This window comes from Peromyscus leucopus, chromosome 6 (genome assembly GCF_004664715.2).
Source record: "Peromyscus leucopus breed LL Stock chromosome 6, UCI_PerLeu_2.1, whole genome shotgun sequence".
Taxonomy (NCBI): Eukaryota; Metazoa; Chordata; class Mammalia; order Rodentia; family Cricetidae; genus Peromyscus; species Peromyscus leucopus.
In genome coordinates this window covers 12,374,337-12,397,160 of record NC_051068.1, presented here as the reverse complement: position 1 = coordinate 12,397,160, position 22,824 = coordinate 12,374,337, and the positions used below count along the sequence as shown (strand labels likewise).

General features: G+C 46.3%; 1 protein-coding gene across 3 annotated transcripts in view; it reads left to right on the top strand.

Moving 5' to 3' along the window:
- Positions 1 to 3,474: 3,474 nt before the first annotated feature.
- Zmat3 (zinc finger matrin-type 3) overlaps positions 3,475 to 22,824 on the top strand; it is a 29,681-nt gene continuing 10,331 nt past the window's right edge. The window contains exons 1-2 of one of the 3 annotated variants that reach the window (XM_028872640.2): positions 3,475 to 3,614; positions 8,218 to 8,544. In XM_028872640.2, coding sequence (XP_028728473.1) covers positions 8,275 to 8,544 — 270 coding nt within the window. In that variant the 5' untranslated portion in view covers positions 3,475 to 3,614; positions 8,218 to 8,274. Of the gene's footprint in view, positions 3,615 to 3,744; positions 3,959 to 8,217; positions 8,545 to 22,824 lie in introns of those variants that run through there. The other 2 variants (XM_028872642.2, XM_028872641.2) reach the window with 2 other exon arrangements.

Sequence of the window (22,824 nt, the reverse complement as noted above, 5' to 3'; positions counted from 1 at the left end):
TCCTCACAGGTCTCTTCTGCTCTCAAGATAGTTGTGGGTCAGGAGTAACCACTTGCAAAGGACCTACCTCCTTTTGCTCCTCTAAGGAGGGCTTGTGAATCATTTGAGAGGGGCCAGGGCAAAGTGGAAAGCAGGCGACTAGGGGAGGCATTTTAGTGGGGTGTTAGGTACAATCTTGCACTCCATTGACTTTGGCCTCAAAAGTTCACATCTGGCATGCTGCTTTGGGGTGATAGATCTGTATCTTCAGCTCTGTCCTTTCTCCACGGTGACCTGTAGGTCATTGTGATCTATCGCCCCTTGCAGCTGCTGTGAGTGGGTTTTAAGGCTGCAGGTACTAAAGAAATAACAAGTTTGGAGACATTTGGTTCTTCGTGACCGAACACTAAGCTTGAGCCATGCTGCTTTCTCTGAGGGCTTATTGAGGTGGAAGCCTCAGGACCTCAGCCACGTTTTGCATCTCCCTGTTGTGCCAGCTCAGGTGCCCCGGGCGCAGATCTCCAGGTCTGCCTAGCAGTTCCACTACTTCTGTGTCCACAGTTTCTTTCCAGAGAACCTCAGGAACCTCTTGTTTGGGGGAGAGGAGTAGAAATGAGATCTTTCTCAGGGTTTATAATTATAACACCTCTAAGTGACAAGATTGACTGCCCACATTTGTAAAACAATTATTACCATTACTATTACTGTGTGTGAGAGTGAACACAGACCTGCTGTGGAGGTCAGAGGGTAGTTTTGGGGAATCATTTCTCACCTTCCACTTTGAGGCAGGGTCTCTCTCTTTTCTCCTACTGTGCTGCATACTCCAGCCAGCTGGTCTGAGAGCTGTTTCTGCTTCCCATCTCACCATCACAGAGCTGGGATTACAGATGCATGCCACTGCACCTGGCTTCTGTGTGGGTACCCCAGGGATGGAACTCACAACACCAGGCTGGGTGCATGCCACTGCACCTGGCTTCTGTGTGGGTACCCCAGGGATGGAACTCACAACACCAGGCTGGGTGCATGCCACTGCACCTGGCTTCTGTGTGGGTACCCCAGGGATGGAACTCATAACACCAGGCTGGGTGCATGCCACTGCACCTGGCTTCTGTGTGGGTACCCCAGGGATGGAACTCATAACACCAGGCTTGGTGGAAAGCACTTTACCCACTTTATTTCGCTGGCCCCAGATTGTATTTTCGTTTGGAATGATCCATCTCCGTTGCCACCCATCACCATGCCAAATGCCCATGCAGGCAGAGATGGCCATACTGGCTTGAGGTTTAGTGGCAGGAGTGGCTTTGGCTATTGGGATCTGTGTGGACACTGTGACACATAGCTTTAAGCGACTCCACTGGTTTCCACTAGTGCTTCCGGCCCTCTCTTTTGTTTCAGGAATTGTCCAAGTCCTATACAGGTGTGCCTTCAGCCAGCTCACCATCAGCGCACGGTCACACAAGTAGGCTGCGGCCACACGTCATTGAGATTTGCTTTTGTCCTGCAGTAAAGGTGACTGCTTCTTTTGCTTTCACTTATTTATTTTGTGTGTGTGTGTGTGTGTGTGTGTGTGTGTGTGTGTGTGCGCGCGCGCGCGCGCGCGCGCTACGCGCACACACACACACTGAAACTCATAAGATTCAGTGATGCTCAACAAAGGCTCTGATTTATGGGGCCACTGTCTCTGCAATGAGAACTACATGTCTACGGAACAAGTATCTTTGGACTGCCTACTTTTTTCCTGGGCCAGGGAAGGAAATGCTTCAGTTGTCTGAGGTGAGTGTAAGGTCAGGTGTGGCAAACATGAAGTAATGAGTGTACGTGCGTGTATGAGCTAGAGGATGAGGTCCCTACATTCAGTTTCTAGATTCTTATTCTGCCATAAATACATGCATAAAACCATAAAATATAATCTGAAAACTCCCAAGACCTGTTTCTTTCTGGACTCAAGGAGTTTAAGGCAGATGGTGTATATAAGAATTTAAAAATGTGGGAAATCAATATGGTGGTGCATTGAGAACACTGACAAAGACAACTGAAGAAAAGAAAGGTTAGTTTTGGAGCTTGTGAGAGGAGCGGACAGGGAGAAGAAAGGCAGTGGCCGCTCAGGACAGGCTGAACTAAATCACAGAGGTAAAGTGAGATCATGGGCCTGGCGGAGACAGTACACAGACTGCCAATCTGACAGCATTTAAAACCATTTCTAGGCTTGTGGGTGGGAGTGTTTCTACATTAGGTTAACTGAACGTGGGCGGCGGCATCCCATAGACAGGAAGCAGCGGAGCAGCCCCTCCGCCTTCCTGACTGTGGGCATGCTTGACCAGCTGCCCCTCTCTTGCCCCGATGCCTTCCCTGCTGTGATGGGCTGCATCCTCGAACCGTGAGCCAAAACTAACCTTTCTTTTCTTCAGTTGTCTTTGTCAGCCATTTTATCGTAAGACAGGACGTGTAACTACCATGGGCCTTTGAGTGGAAATGAGGATTACGGCTGAGAAAGGTCAGCCAGGGCCCAGGCATGATCCCAGCTAACAAGTGTGACTGGGAAAGTCATGGGACTGGCTGAGGCCTTATAGGAAATGCATGTCTGCCCTGTTATTTTAAAGACAGTGAAGCCACCCGATATTTTCACATCTACTGCTCATGCACTAGACACATCTGGATGGTGGGTTACTTTTCCCAATGGCTGGTGCCCATTAGCTTCGTGTGTCTGCTGAACAGCCCTCGAATATTCAAAGCAAGTAGTGAGTTGTTATTGGTACTGGATGGCGCATGCCACAGAGCCTTAATTTCCTGCATACGTCGGCCTACTACTAGGGCATATCTGACCATACCTCCTTGGCATTTTAGTTTATGATTACACAATAGCCGCACACAGTGTAAAAGTACTTGATGCTGCGAAACCATACTCTGCCGATGGTAAATGGAAAAATCTATGTCATGCTGTCCAAGGAGAAAAACCAGACGCCATACAAGTAATCGCATGCAGAATTAGAAGGTACTATGCCAGCAGAACCCTAGGGCTGCAATCCATCTTAGCGTCTCTCTTGAAGATGTCCCGGAGGCGTCTGCTGCCCGTCCGGTCCTGCAGGTGAGGCGGCGAGGGTCAGGAGGCAGTATCCTCTCCCAGCCTCGTGCAGGTGAGCGGAGGTCCTCTGTGCGGGTTCTGCAGCCCGGTGAGGCCTGGGCCGCGCTGCTTCCCTACATCTCTGGGCGGAGGCGCAGGAAGAGTATAGTTTCCAAGGTCCCAGACGAGAACCTCCGCCCTCCTACTAGGCTGTGCCAGCCTTCTGCCCGCATCGCTTTCAGGGTAGGCTGGGACAGCTCAGAGGAGCCATCTGTGCCCGGGAAGTGTACCCTCTCGCTTCGCCGTCCGGCACCTGCCCCGCGCCCCGGGTCTGCGGGAGCCGCCGCTGCCTGTGCACATGCGCAGTGGCGCCGTCGGGAGCCCTGCCTCCGCCTCCGCCGCCGCCGCCTCCCGGTTCCGCAGTCACTTCCTGCAGCTGTTTCCCGGTGGCTCCGCTCCGACCGACTTTTGACAGTCAACCTCCAGCAGCCGAGCGGCCGGGCGGCGGCGGCGAGCGCGGAAAGTGGTCGTGGAGCGGGCAGCGGCGCGCGGCGGCTGCGGCCTGCCGGTTCCGGTGAGTGCGGAGCGCGGGGTCGGTCCGCGCGGCTGCGTCCGTGTGCGCGTGTCAGCCTCGCCCGCGGCGTCCGGCGGGCCACCGAGCCCGACCCGCAGCCGTTCGCGCAGCCGCCTCGGCGACTCGGTGCTCCCTGCCGGCATCGGCGCGGGACCCGAGTGCGTGTGTGCGCGCCCAGCCCAGGAAAGGCATAGGCGGGGGCGATGCTGCAGGGGCGCAGCTTTGAGTCCTAGGAGCAGAGCCTGGGTCGCCACGGCCTCCTCCCGGTCTCAGCCTCCTTCTGGGATGTAGAACAGCCTCCGGGGTGCTGCTTTTTCTGCCTGCCGCGTTGTGGTGACCTCTGAGTAAGGTTCTCTCTTCTCCTCTCTAGAATACCCAGGGAGAGCCTTCCCTACTTTACGCGGACGCCGGGAACCTGTTCCTGGATGCTCTTCTCTTCCCTGGGTCCATTTCTGCCAAAGGGAGGGCTCTTTGCACTACAGCCTGAGAGGAGTAGGCCCCAGCCCAGCCATGGAAACGTGTGCTGTGGTCATTCATTTTCCTTAAACTGGTACATGGTGGAGCTGAGATTTTTCTTTAGTGTCTTCTTAGCTCCCTTCCAAATTAGGATATCAAGCCTTGTGCATCCTTCTTGTATGCCATTGCACGCGTCCAATCGGATGGATTTTAAGATCTGAGAAGTATTTTTATATCGGCTTCTAAATTAGTCTCTTAAATTAATGCAGCAGTTTGAACGGATCCGAGTGTTATGGGTCTCTCTATTCAGAGTTTGTGCATTCACTGAAGCCTTGTTTTTATTTATTACCCAAATGTAATACCTGTTGTGATTGTTGCCTATAGATTTTTTTTGAGCGGGGGTCAGCCTTATGTTGATTATTAAATATAGCAGTAATATTTTTGAGTCTCTACCCTTTCTTTGAACATTATGAAGATGAAAGTGTAGTAATGGGCAAGCTTGCACTGTAAACACCCCCACCCCACCCCCGCTGATGTTTTGCTCTGGAATTAGGCCTTTTGTGCCTCTGCCCCGAGGAGGGCCTTGCTTCTGCTGGAAAGCTGTTTGTCACAGTGGGGACCACACTTGCTAGGGTTTCCTCAGGTGGGAGTAAGCGTGCAAGAAACAAGCCCAGGCATGTCTTGGCTGTAGGCTGCTTCAGTTCCCTGTGTATTTTTGCTGATTTTCTTTATCCGGATATTTTGGTACCCTGCTCTGTCCTTTCGCCATGACCTAACAGCATTGATGACCTCACAGAATGTGTGTGACAAGTTAGTGAACGACACAGTCAGTTATGACTGAGCAGTTAAACTATTTTAAAAGATGGTTTTATTCTTGAGTTTCCTTACCCACCTCCCCAGTATCCATAATCATCTTTGCTTTTTGGATGCCTTTTATTTATTTGGGAGAAATAATACTGTTTCAGAGAAACATATTGTTTAAATGTTCCAAATCTGTATCACTTTTCTTTGTGTTTCCAGAGATATGGGCAGTTGAATATTATCCTTTTCTAGCTATTACGATTAATGAAAAGTACTGTTAAATTCTACGACTAACCATCTATTCATCTCGCTATTAACTATATGACTTTCCAGTCAGTGGCTCTTTCTCACTGTGTGTTTACTAAATGTGCTAAATAGACTTTTACTTTTTAAAGAGTCCTTGAGTCATTTTAGTAAACCTGTTACCACCCTAGCTTACACATCTTCATTCCAGACAGAAACCTCAGCAGCTGAAGACACCACATCCTATTGACCAAGAAGAGTTTTGACAATAGTGAGAGTGGAGGAAAGTGTAGACTTTGAAATAAGGCTTCTAATTTAGATAATTAGAATCTGGAAAACTTGAAGGGTCTTTCCTGTGGTGGTCAGAACTAAAAGATGCCATCTGATTGGGGAGCAGGAGGAATCAGGGAAAGTTGAAGAGGGAGTGGGACATGTAGCATGAATCTTAAAAGTTCTTATTAATAAAAATCAAACCTGAGGCCAGGTATTGGGATAAACTGGAAGACCAGAAAACTAGAACAAGCCACATCTACCTCACCTTACCGGATCCTCGGCTGGTCTTGTTTCCTCAGACTGGAGGCCTCTGTGTCCTCATATCCGAATGGCTCTCAGCTGAACTGTGCTCCAAAGCCTGAAAGCTTAACCAGCCAAATGCTTAACCAGCCAAAATGCTTCTAGTTCTGGTCCTCACGCCTTATATACCTTTCTGCTTTCTACCACCACTCCCTGGGATTAAAGGCTCACTTTCTGGGATTAAAGGTGTGTGTCACTATGCTTGGCTGTTTCCAATGTGGCCTTGAACTCACAGACATCCAGAGGGATTTCTATCTCTGGAATGCTAGGATTAAAAGCGCGAGTGCCACCATTTTCTAGCTTTTGTATCTAGTGGCTGTTCTGTTCTCTGACCCCAGATAAATTTGTTAGGGTACACAATATTTTGGGAAACACAATAATACCACCACAGGCACATAGTGGGTATTTTCTGAAGAAAACAGAATAGAGAGTGTTGGGAATCTCTGCTTCGGCCCCACACCTCCCATTCCATACTTTGCTCTTCAGAGAGCCCACCAAGGGTCAGCTCTGCCACCAGAGATTCTCAAGACCAAGCCCACAGGGTATTTAAGACAGGGTTCCTAGACCTGCCATGTGATGTTTCTCCTCCTCTTTCCTCCCCTCCCCCCAGGATCACCCAGGGGAGAGGGGTGCTTTGCTCATTAAACCTGGACTTTTAATTCAGCCTGATCTGATTTATTGAGTCGGTGGAGAAACCCAATATCGGGTATGGAAACCTCTCAGAGAGTGCCTCGGTTTCTTTTTTGTTGCCAATATGAAATACCCCGACAGGAGCCACTTAAGGGAGAAAGGGCTTATTTATTTTGTCTTACAGTTTAAGGCATAGTTACCATAGTGATGTAGCCTAGGCACAGGAGCCTGAGGCGGCTGGTCACACTGTCCTGCCGGGGCAGTCTCGTGGGACCCACAGTCAGGACGCGGTGTGAGTGTTCAGTTCTCCCTCCTTTTGATGCCATCCTGAGCCATGCAGTGGTACTACCCACTTTTAGGATGGGTCCTCCCAGCTCAACCTAATTAAGAAAATCCCTTTAGGCATGCCCACAGCCATCTTAATCTGGGTCACCTCTCATTGAGATGCCTTTTCTAGGTAATTCCAGATCCTGTCAAATTGACAAATGAAATTATAACCATCACTGCATATATCTTTATTTAGTAAGAAAGGGGAATGATACAAATGGCCTATAAGTCACCATAGGGCTTAGAACAGTGTGGTCCATTGCTTGGTTGGACATTTTTCCATCTGGATGCTTTATCTTGATTGGATAATTTACCTCCTGATGGAGAGAAGATACTTTGATTTTACAAGGGCCTCAGGAGTATAGTCTAAGGCTGTATGGAGTAAATACATAAAATAGATTGCCTTTACGCAATGCCCTGAGTAGGGTTGAGACCCTCCCCACCCCCAAGGCTAGCCTGGGTATGGAGGATGATGTTTTTGGCACCAAACAGGAGGTTGTGTGCAGTGGAGGACGTGGGTGTAGTGTTGCCAGATTATCCTTCGTTGCTAGATTCTGTGAAGCTTTTGATTTTTAAATATTGACAACTAATTCAACTTAAAAACAAAAGCAAAACAGCACACTGTGCCATCGGAGGTCCACAGACTGTCAACTCCACCTTGCAGAGCTTAGCTGTTGTTGGCTGCTCAAGAGGAGATGGAATGCAGCTCTCTTCCTAGATTTCACCCACCTTTCAACTAGTTATAGAAATGCCTCAAGCTCTGCTTGTGGCTGGGTGTGGCAGCACAGGACTGTCATTCCGGCACTTGGGAGGTGGGGACAGGACAGGAAGGTCAGGAGTTAAAGTTCTCAGCGTAGCACATTTGAGGCCATCCTGGGCTATGTGAGGCCATCCTGGGCTACGTGAGACCATCCTGGGCTATGTGAGACCCTGTCTTTAAAAACTGGCGGTTGGTGATGTGGCTCAGTGGTAAGGTGCTGGCCGCACCCCTTAGGTACACGTGTGTGTACAGGCGGAGGAAGAGCTTGTGCCATGATGCACACACATAGTCACACATGGTGAAAACAAATAAGACAAAAATACCTAAAAGAAAAGAAAAGAGATTCTCAGAGGTGATAATTTTTTCTACTCTTTGACATCCTTCGGGTGGGAAGAGTTTCTTACGGGTCGGGGTGGGTTTGTTTTTTGGGCTTGTTTGTTTGTTTTTCTGGTTATGCATATTATCATCAGAGTGTTTCAATACTCCAGAGGGAAGGGGTTCCGATGACCTTTGATGTCGAATTCCAGCCACATGACTTTTCAACTTAATTGGACGTGGATGCAATGCTGCTAATGCCCGTGGCCAGAGGGATGGCGTTTGGAACTGAGCCAAGCAAAATAAATGCAAATCTCTGAGCTATTCTCAGAGGATAACCTTATGTCAGTGGGGATAACCAGGCAGGGAAAGTCTGCTAGGCTAAGGTTAAGGAGAGATGTCCACGAAGGCGGGGTTAGAGAGGAGAAAGACTTGGGTGTCCTTTCCAGGTCGTATTGCTGAGATCTCACTTTTCATTTTCTTCCCTGGCTGCTTTAGGTTTGAAGACTCCATCCCTCACCACCCACTGGATTATGCCCGTGGCTTTCCCGCCTGATGATTCTCTTGCAGCAGGCCGGGCTTCCTCCACCTAAGCGGCCCTCAACCTCTCCTCCTATGTCAGTGGCTGCCAGGTCCACAAGGACCTTGCAGCTTCCACCGCAGAAGCCTTTTGGGCAGGAGACGTCCTTGCCTCTGGCAGGGGAAGAGGAGTTAGCTAAGGGAGGGGAGCCAGACTCTGCCCTGGAGGAGCTGTGCAAGCCCCTCTTCTGCAAACTCTGCAATGTCACCCTGAACTCTGCTCAGCAAGCCCAGGCACACTATCAGGTAAGAGAAGGGAAGAAAAGCAGCTGGCAGTGGGGTGCGCTTTCCCGGTGCTGTTTGTTTGGTTAGATGGTGTCAGTGGGGTGAGCTTTCTGGGTGCTGATTGTTTGGTTAGATGGTGTCAGTGGGGTGCGCTTTCTGGGTGCTGATTGTTTGGTTAGATGTTGTCAGTGGGGTGCGCTTTCTGGGTGCTGTTTGTTTGGTTAGATGGTGTCAGTGGGGTGCGCTTTCTGGGTGCTGTTTGTTTGGTTAGATGTTGTCAGTGGGGTGCGCTTTCTGGGTGCTGTTTGTTTGGTTAGATGGTGTCAGTGGGGTGAGCTTTCTGGGTGCTGATTGTTTGGTTAGATGGTGTCAGTGGGGTGAGCTTTCTGGGTGCTGATTGTTTGGTTAGATGGTGTCAGTGGGGTGAGCTTTCTGGGTGCTGATTGTTTGGTTAGATGGTGTCAGCGGGGTGCGCTTTCCTGGTGCTGTTTGATTAAATGGTGTTAGTTGGGTAAGTGTTTTGGGTTTTGGTTGGTTACATCATATAAGTGGGTGAGCATTTTGGGTGCTGTTTTGTTAGATGAGGTCTTAGGTTTCTATTGCTGTGAAGAGAAACCATGACCATGGCAAGTCTTATAAAGGAAAACATTTAACTGGGGGTGGCTTACAGTTCAGCGTTTAGTCCATTATTGTCATGGTGGGAAGCATGTAGCATGCAGGCAGACATGGTGCTGGAGAGGGAGCTGAGAGTTTTACATCTGGATTAGCAGGAAGCAGGAAGAGCAATGCCACACTGGGACTGGCTTGGGCATCTGAGACCTCAAAGCCTGTCTGCAGTGACACACTTCTTCCAACAGAGCCACACCTACTCCAACAAGGCCACACCTCTTAATAGCGCCACTCCCTTTGGGCCTATGGGGGCCATTTTCATTCAATCACCACAGATGGTGTCAGTTGGGTGTGCATTTTGGTTGGAGGTGGGGGTGCTGGTTGGTTAGATGGTGTCAGTGGGGTGTGCATTTTGGGTGTTGAGTGGAGGAGCTGTCAATGGGGTGAACATTTTGGGCACTGTCTGGCCACAAGTTACCTATCCAGGTATGAGCAGTTGAGACTGGGAAACTCAGAAGAGGTAGAGAATAGAGCACCATGCTTCACACCGTGGGTTCTGCCCGTGGTTCCAAGGAGAAATGTACTACATTAGTTCAGTGTAAAATTATTCTCAAGTTTGTACAACTTGCATCAAGGCCACCTGCCACACAACTCTTATACTTTTTTACTTCAGACTTTTTCTATGGGTCCTATTATAGCTGAGGCAAATACAGGTATCTTTTTATAAGAGAATAATATGGTATTCAATTACTGAGTCTTACCTTCATCAAAAACACACCTTAGTTTCTTTTAGTCTTCTGAGTGAACTGATACTGAATATTAAGGTTTAAATCATGTTATCTCTGTAGAATAGCTTGTGGAAAAGGCCATTATAAAGGGTGTTATTGCCTAAGAATAAATGGGGAACTAGGAGAGGATGTAGGCTTTGTGTTAAATTTTTATTTTAGTTTTAGGTATGTGTTTGTGTGTGTGTGTGTTGTGTGTTTACACATGTGCATGTTGGTGTCTGCAGCAGCCGGAGGAGGAGGGTGTTTCCTTGCAGGTGGAGCTGCAGGTGTTATGAGCCACGTGATACGGGTGCCGGGAAGCAACCATCAGCCCTCTGCAAGAACTGCAAACACTCTACCTGGGGAGCCGGCTCCCTCCTCTAGTGTTTCTTTTTATTTTATACTCTTGTCTGCATACAATTGGATGTTTTTCCTTTTTGGAGAAAAGAGACCTGAAAACAGAAACCTTCGAATGGAGGTTATCTCCTGGACCACTGGTGATTTAGTTTTTGTCCCTGCTGAGACCACATGGCAGAAAGCTGTTAGCTATACAGTATTTCTTCTCGCCTGAAACTGTACTTTTCTGTTGCGACCTTCACTGTTGGACCTGACTGAGGTGACAGAGAGTGGAGAAAAGACAGACGCTGTTTGGAAAAGTTGAGCTCCAGTGGGCAGATTCTCTGATGGGAATGCATGAGAATGCAGTGGCCAGGAAACTCATTGTTAGAGCAGGAACAAGGCAGAGGCAGGTTAGCTACCCCTGGAGGGGGACTCCATAGGAGAGCAGGCTCAGACTGCAGTCATCATTGTGGTGATTATTTTCGCACACCCTGCAAACACTAGTGTTCACATTCAGAGGACTAGGAAGGTCTTCTGATCTAAGGCAGGCCTTGTCATTCCTCAGAGTCTGAGGCACTGGGTCCTTGACATAGCTTTGCTCATGTCAGTAAGACATACTCACTCAGGAGTTCATCAGCTCCCTACACTTTTCTCCACTTGAAGGTTTTTGTTTACTTAATTTTGTTTTGATCCCAAAGATGGGTAATTGAGCACTGCATCTTGCCTTAGAAACATTTCCTTGGGAAGCAGAGGTCTGTTGCTCTGCCTTGTTCAGGTCTGTCTGCTGCCAGCAGCAGGGCAGAATTCATTGCGGCAGATCTTAGCACAGCCTTGGGTAATCAAGGCTTCTGTGTTTCTTTCCTATTTTCTTCTGTAGCCCCGTCTCTCATCCCTGTGTGCTGCTCCCCGAGAGATGGCAGGTACTGGGGGCTGCTTTTCCTGTCTTCTGTTCAGGTGGCATCTGTTATGATGACCCATCTCAAACAGACATAAATGTAGCTCATTTCCGCCTTTGTTCTGTGAGATACTCTGTTTTCTATAAAGAGTCACTTGCAAAAGTCAAGGATGAGTTGGATAGTTAAGGTTTTTAGCTCTCTGAAGCCCTTCCTAGATTTTTATTGGATATACGCCTGCTTTTTTGCCTTTGCATAGTTATTACCTTTTAGGGAAAATGAGGCAATGTGTGGTTTTAATGTGTTTGTGTGGGTTATCCTTCTACCTCGTGTTGCTTTTGTGACTCTTGTGTCTACATGGTGATAGAACCTCTTTCATGTTGTATGTGTTTGTACATGTTCCTGTGTGTGGGTGCACATGTGTGTGACTGTATTTGGAGGGCAGAGGTCCATGTTGGGTGTCTTCTTCAATCATTATCCACCATATTTTCTGAGATGGGGTCTCTTACCATACTCAGAGCTCACTGATTTGGCTAGGCACTCTAGGGAACTGCCTGTCTCTCTTCATCCTTAGGGCTAGCTTGGTCTACACAGCAAGTTCTAGACTAACCAGAGCTATTTAGTAAGATCCTGTCTCAAAATGAGCCAACAGAAACTAAATGTGTATGGCAGGGATCCGAACTCAGGTCCTCCTCCTCATGGATCAAAAGCTTTATTGACGGAGCCATCTCTCTGGTGTCTGAGATTTGGATTTCTGTGAGAGAAGTAGTTAGCACGAGAGTGAATAAGCAATCAGAGCGTGAGCATGTGGAACGGAGAACGTGACCCACCATGGAAGGAAGCCATTGCAGTGTTAGCCTGGAGCCAGCAATGGTGGCACCTGTAAGTCTAGCTCTTGGGAGGTGGAGACAGAAGGAGCTACAGTTTAAGGCATTCTTGCTACACAGTAGCCAGAAACTCCAGAGCAGCCTGGGGTACTTGAGACCCTGTTCTCATAAAACAAAAATGTCAGACTGAGAGATGGATCAGTGAGTAGGTCTCAGTAGGTGGTGAAAGAAGATAGCTGTTAGAGGCAGGGGTGACACCAGCGAGTGAGAAGACAGCTGTTAGAGGCAGGGGTGACACCAGCGGGTGAGGACCCGCTAAGCACTAGTGGCCGAGGAGCAGCGAGCACAGACTGGCAAAACCAATGGTTTACAGTGAAAGGAGATGGCAGATGCAAAGCTTTATTGCAAGATGAAAAACCTGCCTTGTAATTGTTATTTCAGGGTGATATCATGGGCATACATCTGTTATTTCGGTCACATGCTTGTAAGTGGAAAGGCCCTGTGTGAATGCACAATTCTCTCCCTGAATTACCTAACCCTCTTGAGTGAGCTGATGCCGTTGAAATCGAAGTTTCATATTGCTCAGTGTGGTAAACAGCCATTGTTAACTGGAGTTCGACTGTATCACATTCCAGTGCTCAGGATACAGTGGCGATCGCTCTGTAAACACTCCCTCGGCCTCATCTCCATTTCTCCTGACATCTTGAGGCTCCCCATCAGGGCTGCCTTCTCCAGCCTTGGGTGCTCATCACAGACGGTTTATACCCCAGGCTGTTTAGCCCCGTTGTTTAGCTTCGAAGCAGCCTCAGCTGAGTCAATTATTTTTTAATGAGGCTATCTAATTTTTCAGTTTTAAAATTATGGCTTTGGTTATAACTTAATTTAAAATCAAATTTTTGGAAGCTAAATGAGTTTTTGTTTCATTGAAATTTATCTGCATGCTCAGATTACTTAGTGCAAGCCTGGCATGAAGAAATATAATAGGATTTCTTTAGCATAAATACCCAGAGGAAGAGCTGCTTTGAGAAGGAGAGTCACAGAAAATATTTTTACATTTATGTATGTATGTATGTATGTGTGTGTATGGGGTCGAACTCAGGTTATCAGACTTTATCTGATGAGCAACTTTAAAAAAAAGGCAAATTGCATGAATAAAGTTTACTAAGTGTCCACTTTGAAAATTAGAAATTTATGTGGTAATTTGCATAGTCATGTGAATAAGCACTAGTTACATGGAGCATTTTTCTGAAGTTTGTCATAAAGGTAGATGGTGCTTGGTATCTGATGAGTGTCATGTTAGCTATGTTGCTGAGAGAAACATGAGTGGTTTTAGACCTCTGATGCTAAATGCAGCGGTCTCCAGTAGTGATAAACAGAATGTGGGCTGGGGAGACGGCAGAGTGGGAAAAGTGCTGTGCCAGCTCGGAGTTCCGATCCCAAGCCCCCACATAGAAGTTGGTGTGACTCTCACCTGTAACTCCAGCCAGCCCTTGGGGGCCAGAAGAGTGGGGATGGAGGATGCCAGGGACTTGATGCCCAGCCAGTCTAGCCAAAAGGGCGAGCTCCAGGTTCAGCAAGAGATCCAACCTCAGACAGTAATACAGTGGAGAGCAATAGAGGAAGACACTTTGCATCAACTGGCTTCTACTTATTCAGGAATGTACACACGCTGCGGTTGGATCTTCCCGTATATATTAAACTAGCAGGACTTTCCCTTTCCTCCTCCCTCTGCTCTTTTCAGAGTTTGGCCTGGTATGATTGGACCATAAAGGCCTTTACTTCTATTCATTCTCAGCCTGCAGGATTTTGCTTGCATTACAGTACTCCACAGATTTAGACACAGTTTAACATCAACTGTCCAGGATTGCATGGGTGTCAGTGTTTCTAATCTCAGTTTATTTTTTTTAATTACAAATTAACTTTGTTATTTTATTTGTATGTGTGCTCTGGTTGCATGTATATTTGTGCACTATGTGTTTGCCTAGTGCCTGCTGAGGTCAGAGAGGATGCAGGTTCCCCTGGGACTGGAGTTACTGATGAGTGTGAGTCACTGTGTGGGGGCTGGGAACCATACCTGGGTCCTCTGCAGGAGCAAGCACCCTCAACTGCTGAACCAGCTCTCTGGCCCTCAGCTAATTTTTATGTTTTCAAATTTTTCTTACCCAAATGAACTAGGAATGGTCAGAATACTCTTTGGGTTTGGGGTCGTTTGTGCATTTCCCTAAGTGGTCTAGGCACTTAGGAATTGCTACATATCTGGGCTGGAATCCTGATTATTGCTTTAGACCAGAACACCTTTCCCTAGTCAACATCTGTAAAGCACAAGCCATTATTTTTCCTTGCAGGAGTGTGAGAATTGAATATTTTATGCTAGTAAGTTCAGATTCGTTGAAATGGGTTCCTGTTGTTTAGAATGTTTTGCTTCAATGTTTCTATTGCTGTGATAAAACACCATGACCAAAGACGGGTGGGAGAAGGTTTATTTCAGCTTACCATTCTCGGGTTACACTCCATCACTGAGGGGAAAAGTTAAGAACTGAAGCAGAGACAGTGGAGGAATGCTGCTTATTTGCTCCATCCTCATGGCTGGCTTGGTTTGCTTTCTTATACCTTCTACACCCCAGGATCATCTGCAAAGGGTGGTACCTCCCTCAGTGGGATGGGCCCTTCTGTCAATCATGAATCAAAAAAATGCTCTACAGACTTCTCTACAGGCCAATCTTCTGAAGGCATTTTCTCAGTTGAGATTTCCTCTTCCCAGATAGTCAAGGTTGTGTCAGGTTGACGAAAAACAAGCCCAACTGACCACTTGTCATTTAACATCACTTATTAAACCATAGCCTGTCCTTTCTTATTCATCCCCACAATCTCATATTAATGTCAGAATTTAAACATAGTATAATGTGAAAAGTCCCTCAGTCTTTAAAATTTTTAATACTTTAAAGGTCCAAGTTTTTTTTTTTTTTTAAATTCAACATCTCTTTAAAGTTCAAAGTCCCTCTAAAATATCTAAAGACTTTCTAAGATGGGCCTCAGAGATGTGGGTTCCTGTAAAATAGGAAAAAAAAAAAAAGTTAAGTACTCCCAGAGGAAAGAACCAGGGCACAGTTAACATTCAAAATCAAAGCAAGATCGAAGTCCGACTGTGTGAAGCTCTGCATCTGACATCTGGGACTCATGGTCTTCTGGGCTCCAAAGGCCTGAACAGCTGCAGGTCTCGGGCTCTGCCGTCCTCAGCACATACGGCTTGTCTCACGGGCTCAGGTGGGCTCCACTCCACAGCTATGGCTCCCAAGGCACTGGTGTCTCCGGAGTGCTGGTGTTTGTTTCCACTGGAGATGGACCGCACCTTCACCAAACGCCTGTCCTGGGCTCTCTTCAGAGACTGACTCTGCCACATGGTGACACACCTCAGCTTCTCTTCATGGCCCTTCAATCCTGGGGCTTCTGCTGGAACTGAGGCTTCACCTTCACCAGTAGCCTCTCCTCACCTCTCACAGTGCCAAGCCTCAGCTGCTCCCCAAGACCCTTTCATGCCATCGAGACCAATACCACTTGAGAAACTTACACATTACCAAGTTAGGCTGCCAGTGTGAGGTATAGCCTTGGCCTGCTCTAGACTACAGCTTGTGTGTGCGGACTCTGAGGAAACACTCCCCGAAGACTTTTCACCTCACTGGTGCCAGTCTCTTCTTAATCACAGCTGATTTTTCAGCCGCCAGCATCCAGTGTCCCAACAAAACAAAGGGTTTACATTAGTGGTTCTGGTCTCTTGTTAATCACAGCTGAATTCTTCAGTTTCAGCTGACCAGAGCTGCAGATTCTTAAGTCACAACAACGAATGTCTCTGATAGAGATGGTTCCCTCTGAACTTCACAAGCCAGGCCTCCATCCTCTGCGCTCATCTCAGCATTAGCTTCTAAATTCCCATAAAAGTCCTTCCACAGTCCTCCCCAGGACAGCATAGTCAGGCCTGCCACAGCAATACCCCACTCTTGATGCCAGTTCGTGTCTTAGTTAGGTTTCCATTGCTGTGATAAAACACCATGACCAAAACGAAGTTGGAGGGTGATATTTCACCTTAGAACTCTCAGGTCACATCTGTCACTGAGGGAAGTCAGAGCAGGAACTTAAGGCAGGAACTGATGCAGAGGACATGGAAGAATGTTGCTGATTGTCGTCCTCCTTTTGGCTTGCTCAGTTTGCTTTTATATATACCCCAGGACCAACTGCCCTCTGTTGGCATCGCCCCAGTGGGTTGGTCCCTTCCTCATCAATTGTTAATCAAGAAAATGCCCCCATAGACTTGCTTGAAAGTCCATCTTAATTAAGGAAGTTTGTTTAATTAAGATTCCCTCTTCTCAGATATGTCTAGGTTGTGTCAAGTCGACAAAACCCAACCAGCACAAATATGGCAGAACCGTATTTCATTTTGTTGCTTTAGAAGGCTATACTAAGTGAAGAAATGCAGTGGTCTCACTGTTGCAGCTGCTGTGATAGTGACTAGGACCTTGTATGATAAATGAAACTTTATCTCCTAGTCTTTCTCCAAAGATGCTATCCTACATCTAGACACCAGTTTATCTGTTTCCTTGGGCAGCTCTGGCGATTAAACCTAGTGCCCTGTACATGCTAGGCAAGTACTTTACTACTGAGCTACACCCCCAGCCTTTTAAACCTTTGATTTCGAGACAAGATCTCACCAAGTTGCCCAGTTGGACTTGAACTCACAGTTGTCCTGCCTCAGTTTCCACAGCAGCTGAATTACAAGAGTACCTACAGGTTCTACATCCTGAGTATCTTAAAGGATCCTCATAAGAATAATTCAACCAGTAGATGAGGTCCTAGAAAATGATCCTTAGGTACAAATGTGATTTTTATTGCACTGGAAGTCTATGAACTTGGTCCCTTTACCTGGGGAGGAGCCCTTGCTGGTTCTCTTGTTCTGCTGTCTGGATCACCAGATGGCAAGGGCTTCCAGTCCTTGCTTTGGCTCTGTTAGGGGACAGCAGCTCTCTTTATCCAGTTATTATCTGGATCCTGGCAGCCCGCTGCCTCTCCAGCTGAGTCCATCCGCTTCTCATTTCCCCCTTCAGAGAGCCGACCTTGCTTGGGACCAGTTGGACTCTCCATCCTGTGCTCTGGATTTCGCCAGCTGTCCCCATCTCTTTTCTTTCAGATTATAAAAAAATGAAATAGGCTAGGTCTCTTCCGAATGTACTGAAATACCAACAGCAACCTTCCCTTTATTTTTTTCTTTTTAAGAAAAATTATTATTTATTCTTCAAAAATTTCACACATATACAATGTATCTTGGTCATAGCTACCCCAAGTTTCCCCCCAACTCCCCTCTGTCCCTTCTCAACAATCCCTCTCCCACCTTCATGTCTTTTTTCTTTTTATTTCTCACCATTATTTATATTTTTTAATATTTATTTACTTTGGTTTTTTAAGACAGTGTCTCACTCTGTAGCTCTGGCTGTCTTGGCACTCACTCTGTAGACCAGGCTGGCTTTTAACTCCCAGAGATTCACCTGCCTCTGCCTCCCAAGGGATGGGATTAGAGGCGTGTGCCATGATGGCCAGCTCATTATTTTTAATACATACTATTTTATTCATTCATTGAGTTTTCAGATCTGTATACACAATGTATTTTTTATTATATTTACCTCCCATTCCTTCCTCCAGCTCCTCCTTCCTTGCCCCTCCCAACTTCATGTCTCTTATTATTTTTTTTTCCTTTTAAAAAAATGAGCTACTGAGTCTGATGACGTGTTTGGGTAGGGGGCCCAAACTGCATGTCCACTGGAAATTGGAGGACTTCATAGAGTCCACACATCTGCAGAACAGTGACTCCGCCCCGCCAGAAGCTATCAACTGCCGATAGCGTCTCAGCTGCAGGTGGGAACTCATGAATCCCACCACATCCATGCTGGGATGTTACCTGGCCTGATCTGGTGTATGTCTTCTGAATGTAGCTGCAGCTGCTCTGAGTTCCTGAGTGTGTGTTTAGAAGGCAGCATTTCATAGCTCTCCTTCCCGCTCTCTGGCTGTTAAATTCTTTCTGTTCCCCCACTTTCCACCATATTTCCTGGTCCTTTAGGGGTCACCAGTGACTTTTAGGCCAAATCTGGTTGAGTCTCTCGTAACATCTTGGTGACATTTGGTACTGGTAACACTTTCCCTCTCAAACAATTTAAGAAGATATCTTTTTCCTCAAAGTCATGTCTGTGGAACAAGGACCTTACTGTGATGACAAAGTGGGATGCTTGCTGACATTTTCCACACCGTCTGTGTCTTTTCCTTTTTTCTAGCTCTCAGCTTGGATTGGCCGCAGTTTTATGGTTTACACTAGGACGATTGATTATAATTTTGTCTAGTCTGTAATCAAAATAAGTGTTCCACGCTCTGTTTACAGGTTGGTTCCAGCTGTTGAAGACTGACCTTGGGCCTTGGCCTCCCTGTGAGTGGAGAAACACTGTCCAGTGCAGCTGTTTCCTTCTGTCTCCACCTGGGGTCGGACCCCAGGGACTCAGTCAGGTGTTCACGTGGATAGCATTGAAATCGCTCACAAGGATGTCTTCTTTATTTGGATCCATATGTGGATTATAAACTTGAAATTGTGTCATTTTTCTTGACTTTCTATTAGGTTTGTTGAAAGCAGGAAGAAGAATCATATGCCCTAAAGAAATCCTTCACCCTCTCTCCTCCCTGTATTGCCTCTTCAGTCTTTTTCCTGGTTTTAATCATTGCGTGAGACCCACTGGTTTGCTCTTGTGATTTGTATGGGTTCTTTCACATTTGGATCCTGACTCCTTGTGTAGCCTTTCCTATTTCCTGGAGTTTTCAGGTGCTTTTCTTTTCCTTCTTTCTCCGATATCATGTTTGTTATAGCCCCCTCCACATACCCCCACCCCCATTATCTCAGAGAACGCTCCTTTTTTAATGTGCATCTCTATCTTATGCCATTTTTTACCCTTCTGTCCTCTGGGTTGCTCCATACCTGCCAACTGTTCCTTGGCCAACTATTTTCTAAATATTATTTTCTTTTTTCTTGCTCCCCACCCCCGTTTTGTTTATTCAGAGTATAATATAGTCACAGTGTCCAAGGAAGAGAGAACAAACGTAACTGTGTATCCTAACTGTGTTCATTCATTTTATGTTAGCTTGATCAAGCTCGAGTCACGTGGGAAAAGGGCTTTGATTGAGAAAATGCCTCTATGACTGTCTGTAGGCGAGGCTGTGGGGGCATTTTCTTGATGAACGATTTATGTGCAAGGGCCCAGCCCACTGGGTGCAGTGCCATCCCTGGGCAGCTGGTCTGGAATGGTGTGAGCAAGCAGGCTGAGCAAGGCCTGGGGAGCAAGCCAGTAAGCAGCATCCCTCCATGGCCTCTGCCTCAGTTCTTGCTGACTTCCTCAGTGATGGACTATAAGCTATAAGATGAAGTAAATGCTTCCTTTTTTAAGTTGCTTTTGGTCTTGGTGTTTTACTATAGTAATAGAAACCCTAACTAAGACACCAGCAAACCCTACTTTTAAATAATATGAGGGAGTAACAGGAAGTAAAGATTTCTCAGCTCTTATATTTCAAAAAGTGTCAGCATTCTGTTTCATATTAGAAACATAGCTTAGCTCTAGGTTGAGAATTAAAGCCCGTTTCCCATTGTTTAGACTCATCTAATATTGAAGAGAAACCTTCCTCCAGGTTTTATTCCTTTGTAGGTGACCTGCTTTAATTTTCTCTCCTTTGGTTTCCCCTGTGTCTTAGTCACTGTTCTGTTGCTGTGCAGAGACACCATGACCACGGCAACTCTTTTAAAGGAAAGCATTTAACTGGGGTGTGGGGGCTTGCTTGCAGTTTCAGAGGTTTGTAGCTGGAAGTTTTCCTGTGTCCCTCCTGGACCACAGCAGCTTATAAAATAATCACTCAGAGGCTTAATATTAATTACAAACTGTTTGGTCTATGGCTCAGGCTTCTTGCTAGCCAGCTCTTATAACTTAACTCAACCCATTCCTATTACTCTGTGTTTTGCCACGTGGCTTCGTGGCATTACCTGTTCTCTCACATCTTGCTTCTCCTGGCGGTGGCTTGCAGCATCTCTCTGGACTCTGCCTTTCTTCTCTCTCTCTCTTGGATTTCCCACCCGGCTCCGTTCTGCCCTGCCATAGGCCAATGCAGCTTTGTTTATTAACCAGTGGGAGCAACACATATTCACAGGAATCGGAAAGACATCCCCCAGCAGAGGTTCAGTCCATTATCATCATGGCAGAGAGCATGGCAGTGTGCAGGCAGACATGGTGTTGGAGCTGAGTGTGCTACATCTTACAGGCAACAGGAAGTTGACTGACAGTCACACTGAGGGAAGCTTGAGCAAAAGAGACCTCAAAGCCCACCCCTACAGTGACACACTTCTTCCAACAAGGCCACAAATCCTAATAGTGCCACTCCCTGTGGGGGCCATTTTCTTTCAGACCCCTGTAAGATTTTAGGCTTTTCTTTTTATTTGTTGAGTCTGAAATTTCACATTGATGGATGTGTCTGGGTCTGGGTCTTTAAAATTTGTTCTGGACAGCACTAGTAGATCCCTTCTATCTATTTTCATCCATTGTCTTAGCTTTGAAGATAGTTCAATTTTTTAAAAAATATATCCTCTTCCCCCCTCCCCCTTTCTGGAAACCTTATAATCCCTATCCCTTGACTGATGGCTTTCTTCTTGTGCCCCCCCAATTTATTAAAATATAGTGTTGTACTGATAAATACTTTATATATTTTGGATTTTTGACTGCTATTTTTATGCAGTATCTCTGTTTATCCCTGGGGCTACCATTGTGTGACCCTCCTCCAGGGTTGCCAGGCACTGTGGATGGTACTACTCTATATGTATCATGTTTTCGTACACATGCATTCACAAGTTTAACTACACATGTGTGCACATGACTGTGACTTCTGTAGTTTGAGGGTGGCAGTGGTTCTAGCATGTACTTTCTCGTTGATTATTTTTTTACTCTTACTGTTTGGCCCTTTGGGGAGCCTGTCACCCAAGTCCCAAGTAAATACACAGAGGCTTATTCTTACTTATAAATGCCCGACCTTAGCTTGGCTTGTTTCTAGCCAACTTATCCCATCTACCTTTTACCCCTGGGCTTTTTCTTTCTCTATCTCGGTGGATCTTTTCTTTCCTTCTTATTCCATGTCCGGCTGTGTGGCAGGTAGGTGGCTGTGTGGCAGGTAGGTGGCTGTGTGGCAGGTAGGTGGCTGGCCCCTTCTTTTCTGACTCCTTGATCCTCTCTTCCTTCCCCAGATTTCTCCTCTTATTTATTCTCTCTGCCTGGCAGCCCCGCCAATCCTTTCTCCTGCCTAGCTATTGACCATTCAGCTCTTTATTAAACCAATCAGGTGTTTTAGGCAGGCCAAGTAACACAACTTCAAAGAGTTAAACAAATGCAACATAAAATAATGCAACACATCTTTGTATCATTAAACAAATGTTCCACAGCATAAATGTCTGTAACATACCTTGAACTAATATTCCACAATACTTTCCTTCCTTCATAATTCATGGATAAATCTGTCCTCAGCATGGACACAAGCCACCCTGGAATATTACTTTTCCTTCCTTGTCTAGTTGAGAACTTTTCCTTTTCACTTCAAGCAAGTGCTTACCAGTTTCTCTCTGTCATACATGAATGCCAGCATTGTAGTGCTTATACCGTGGTGCCATCATTAAGTGAAATGAGGTTCCTGGCACACAGGTATTGTGATACAGTGACATCCATCACCTGGTTGGTGACTAAGGACTGAGGTGGTAGCAAGTTGAGCATAGGTAGACCAGAGGAAGAGATGAGTCCCATCCAGGCAGATGAAGCATGGCAGCTGGGCATTTTACCACACTGCTCATAAATACAAGCATTTTAAAATGTGTGAATCTCTTTTCCTGGAGTTTTCTGTGTAATATAGTGTAAAACTAAGTATCAAAGTGATACTAAGGGATGAGGGTGGCCTGCATTACCTGTCTCTTCCTTTCTAATTATTACTTCACTTATTTTCAATTTTAGAAGTGACCTTGATTTGAAGTACTATGTTGATTTTTATTTATTTGTTTGTTTTTTTGAGATGGGGTCTTATTATATAGCCTTGGTTGTCCTGGAACTCACTCAGTAGGCCCATGGGGGAGGGTGTTTTCCACCCCTCCCCCCCACATTTCCCCAGAGTGCTCTTGAGTAGGAGCAGCAGGAAAATATTAGATAGAAGGATTTAGAGTGGAGATAAACAGATAGAAAATACAGGATTGTCTGGAGAGGGCCTGGAACCTATTCTATCGGGCCCTGATGTCTCTGCCCTAGGGTATTTATAGCAATGCCAAGGGGTGGAGCAAAAGACCTCCCCCCAGCACAACCCAGTGCAGACCATCTCAGACACCTGCACTCAGCCCCATGATCCAATCATCCTCTGTATACAGACCTCCTGAGTAAAGCCACTAGGAAACCTGAAAATGGGCTCCCACAGACCCGGCTGGCCTTGTATCACAGAGATCTGCCTGCCTTTGCCTCCTAAGTGCTGAACTTAAAAGTGTGTGTCATCTTGCCCGGCTGGTTTTATTTTTTAAATAGTGAGGTTCTCTTGATTAATTATTCCTTTTCAAAGCATCCTTTTTTAATAGGATGTCAATTAATATGAAGCCATGAACTTGAGAGTGACACTAGTGTTTATTTTGTAGTCTTACATGTCTGATATGTGATATTAGAGAGACATCCTGTTTCTGCTTTTAAGGATGGCAATTTTTGACACAGCACCTTCCAGTCAGTATGTATCAGATAGTTCAAACAGCTCCTTGTGCCTGCTGCTGTTTTTAATGCTGCAGGA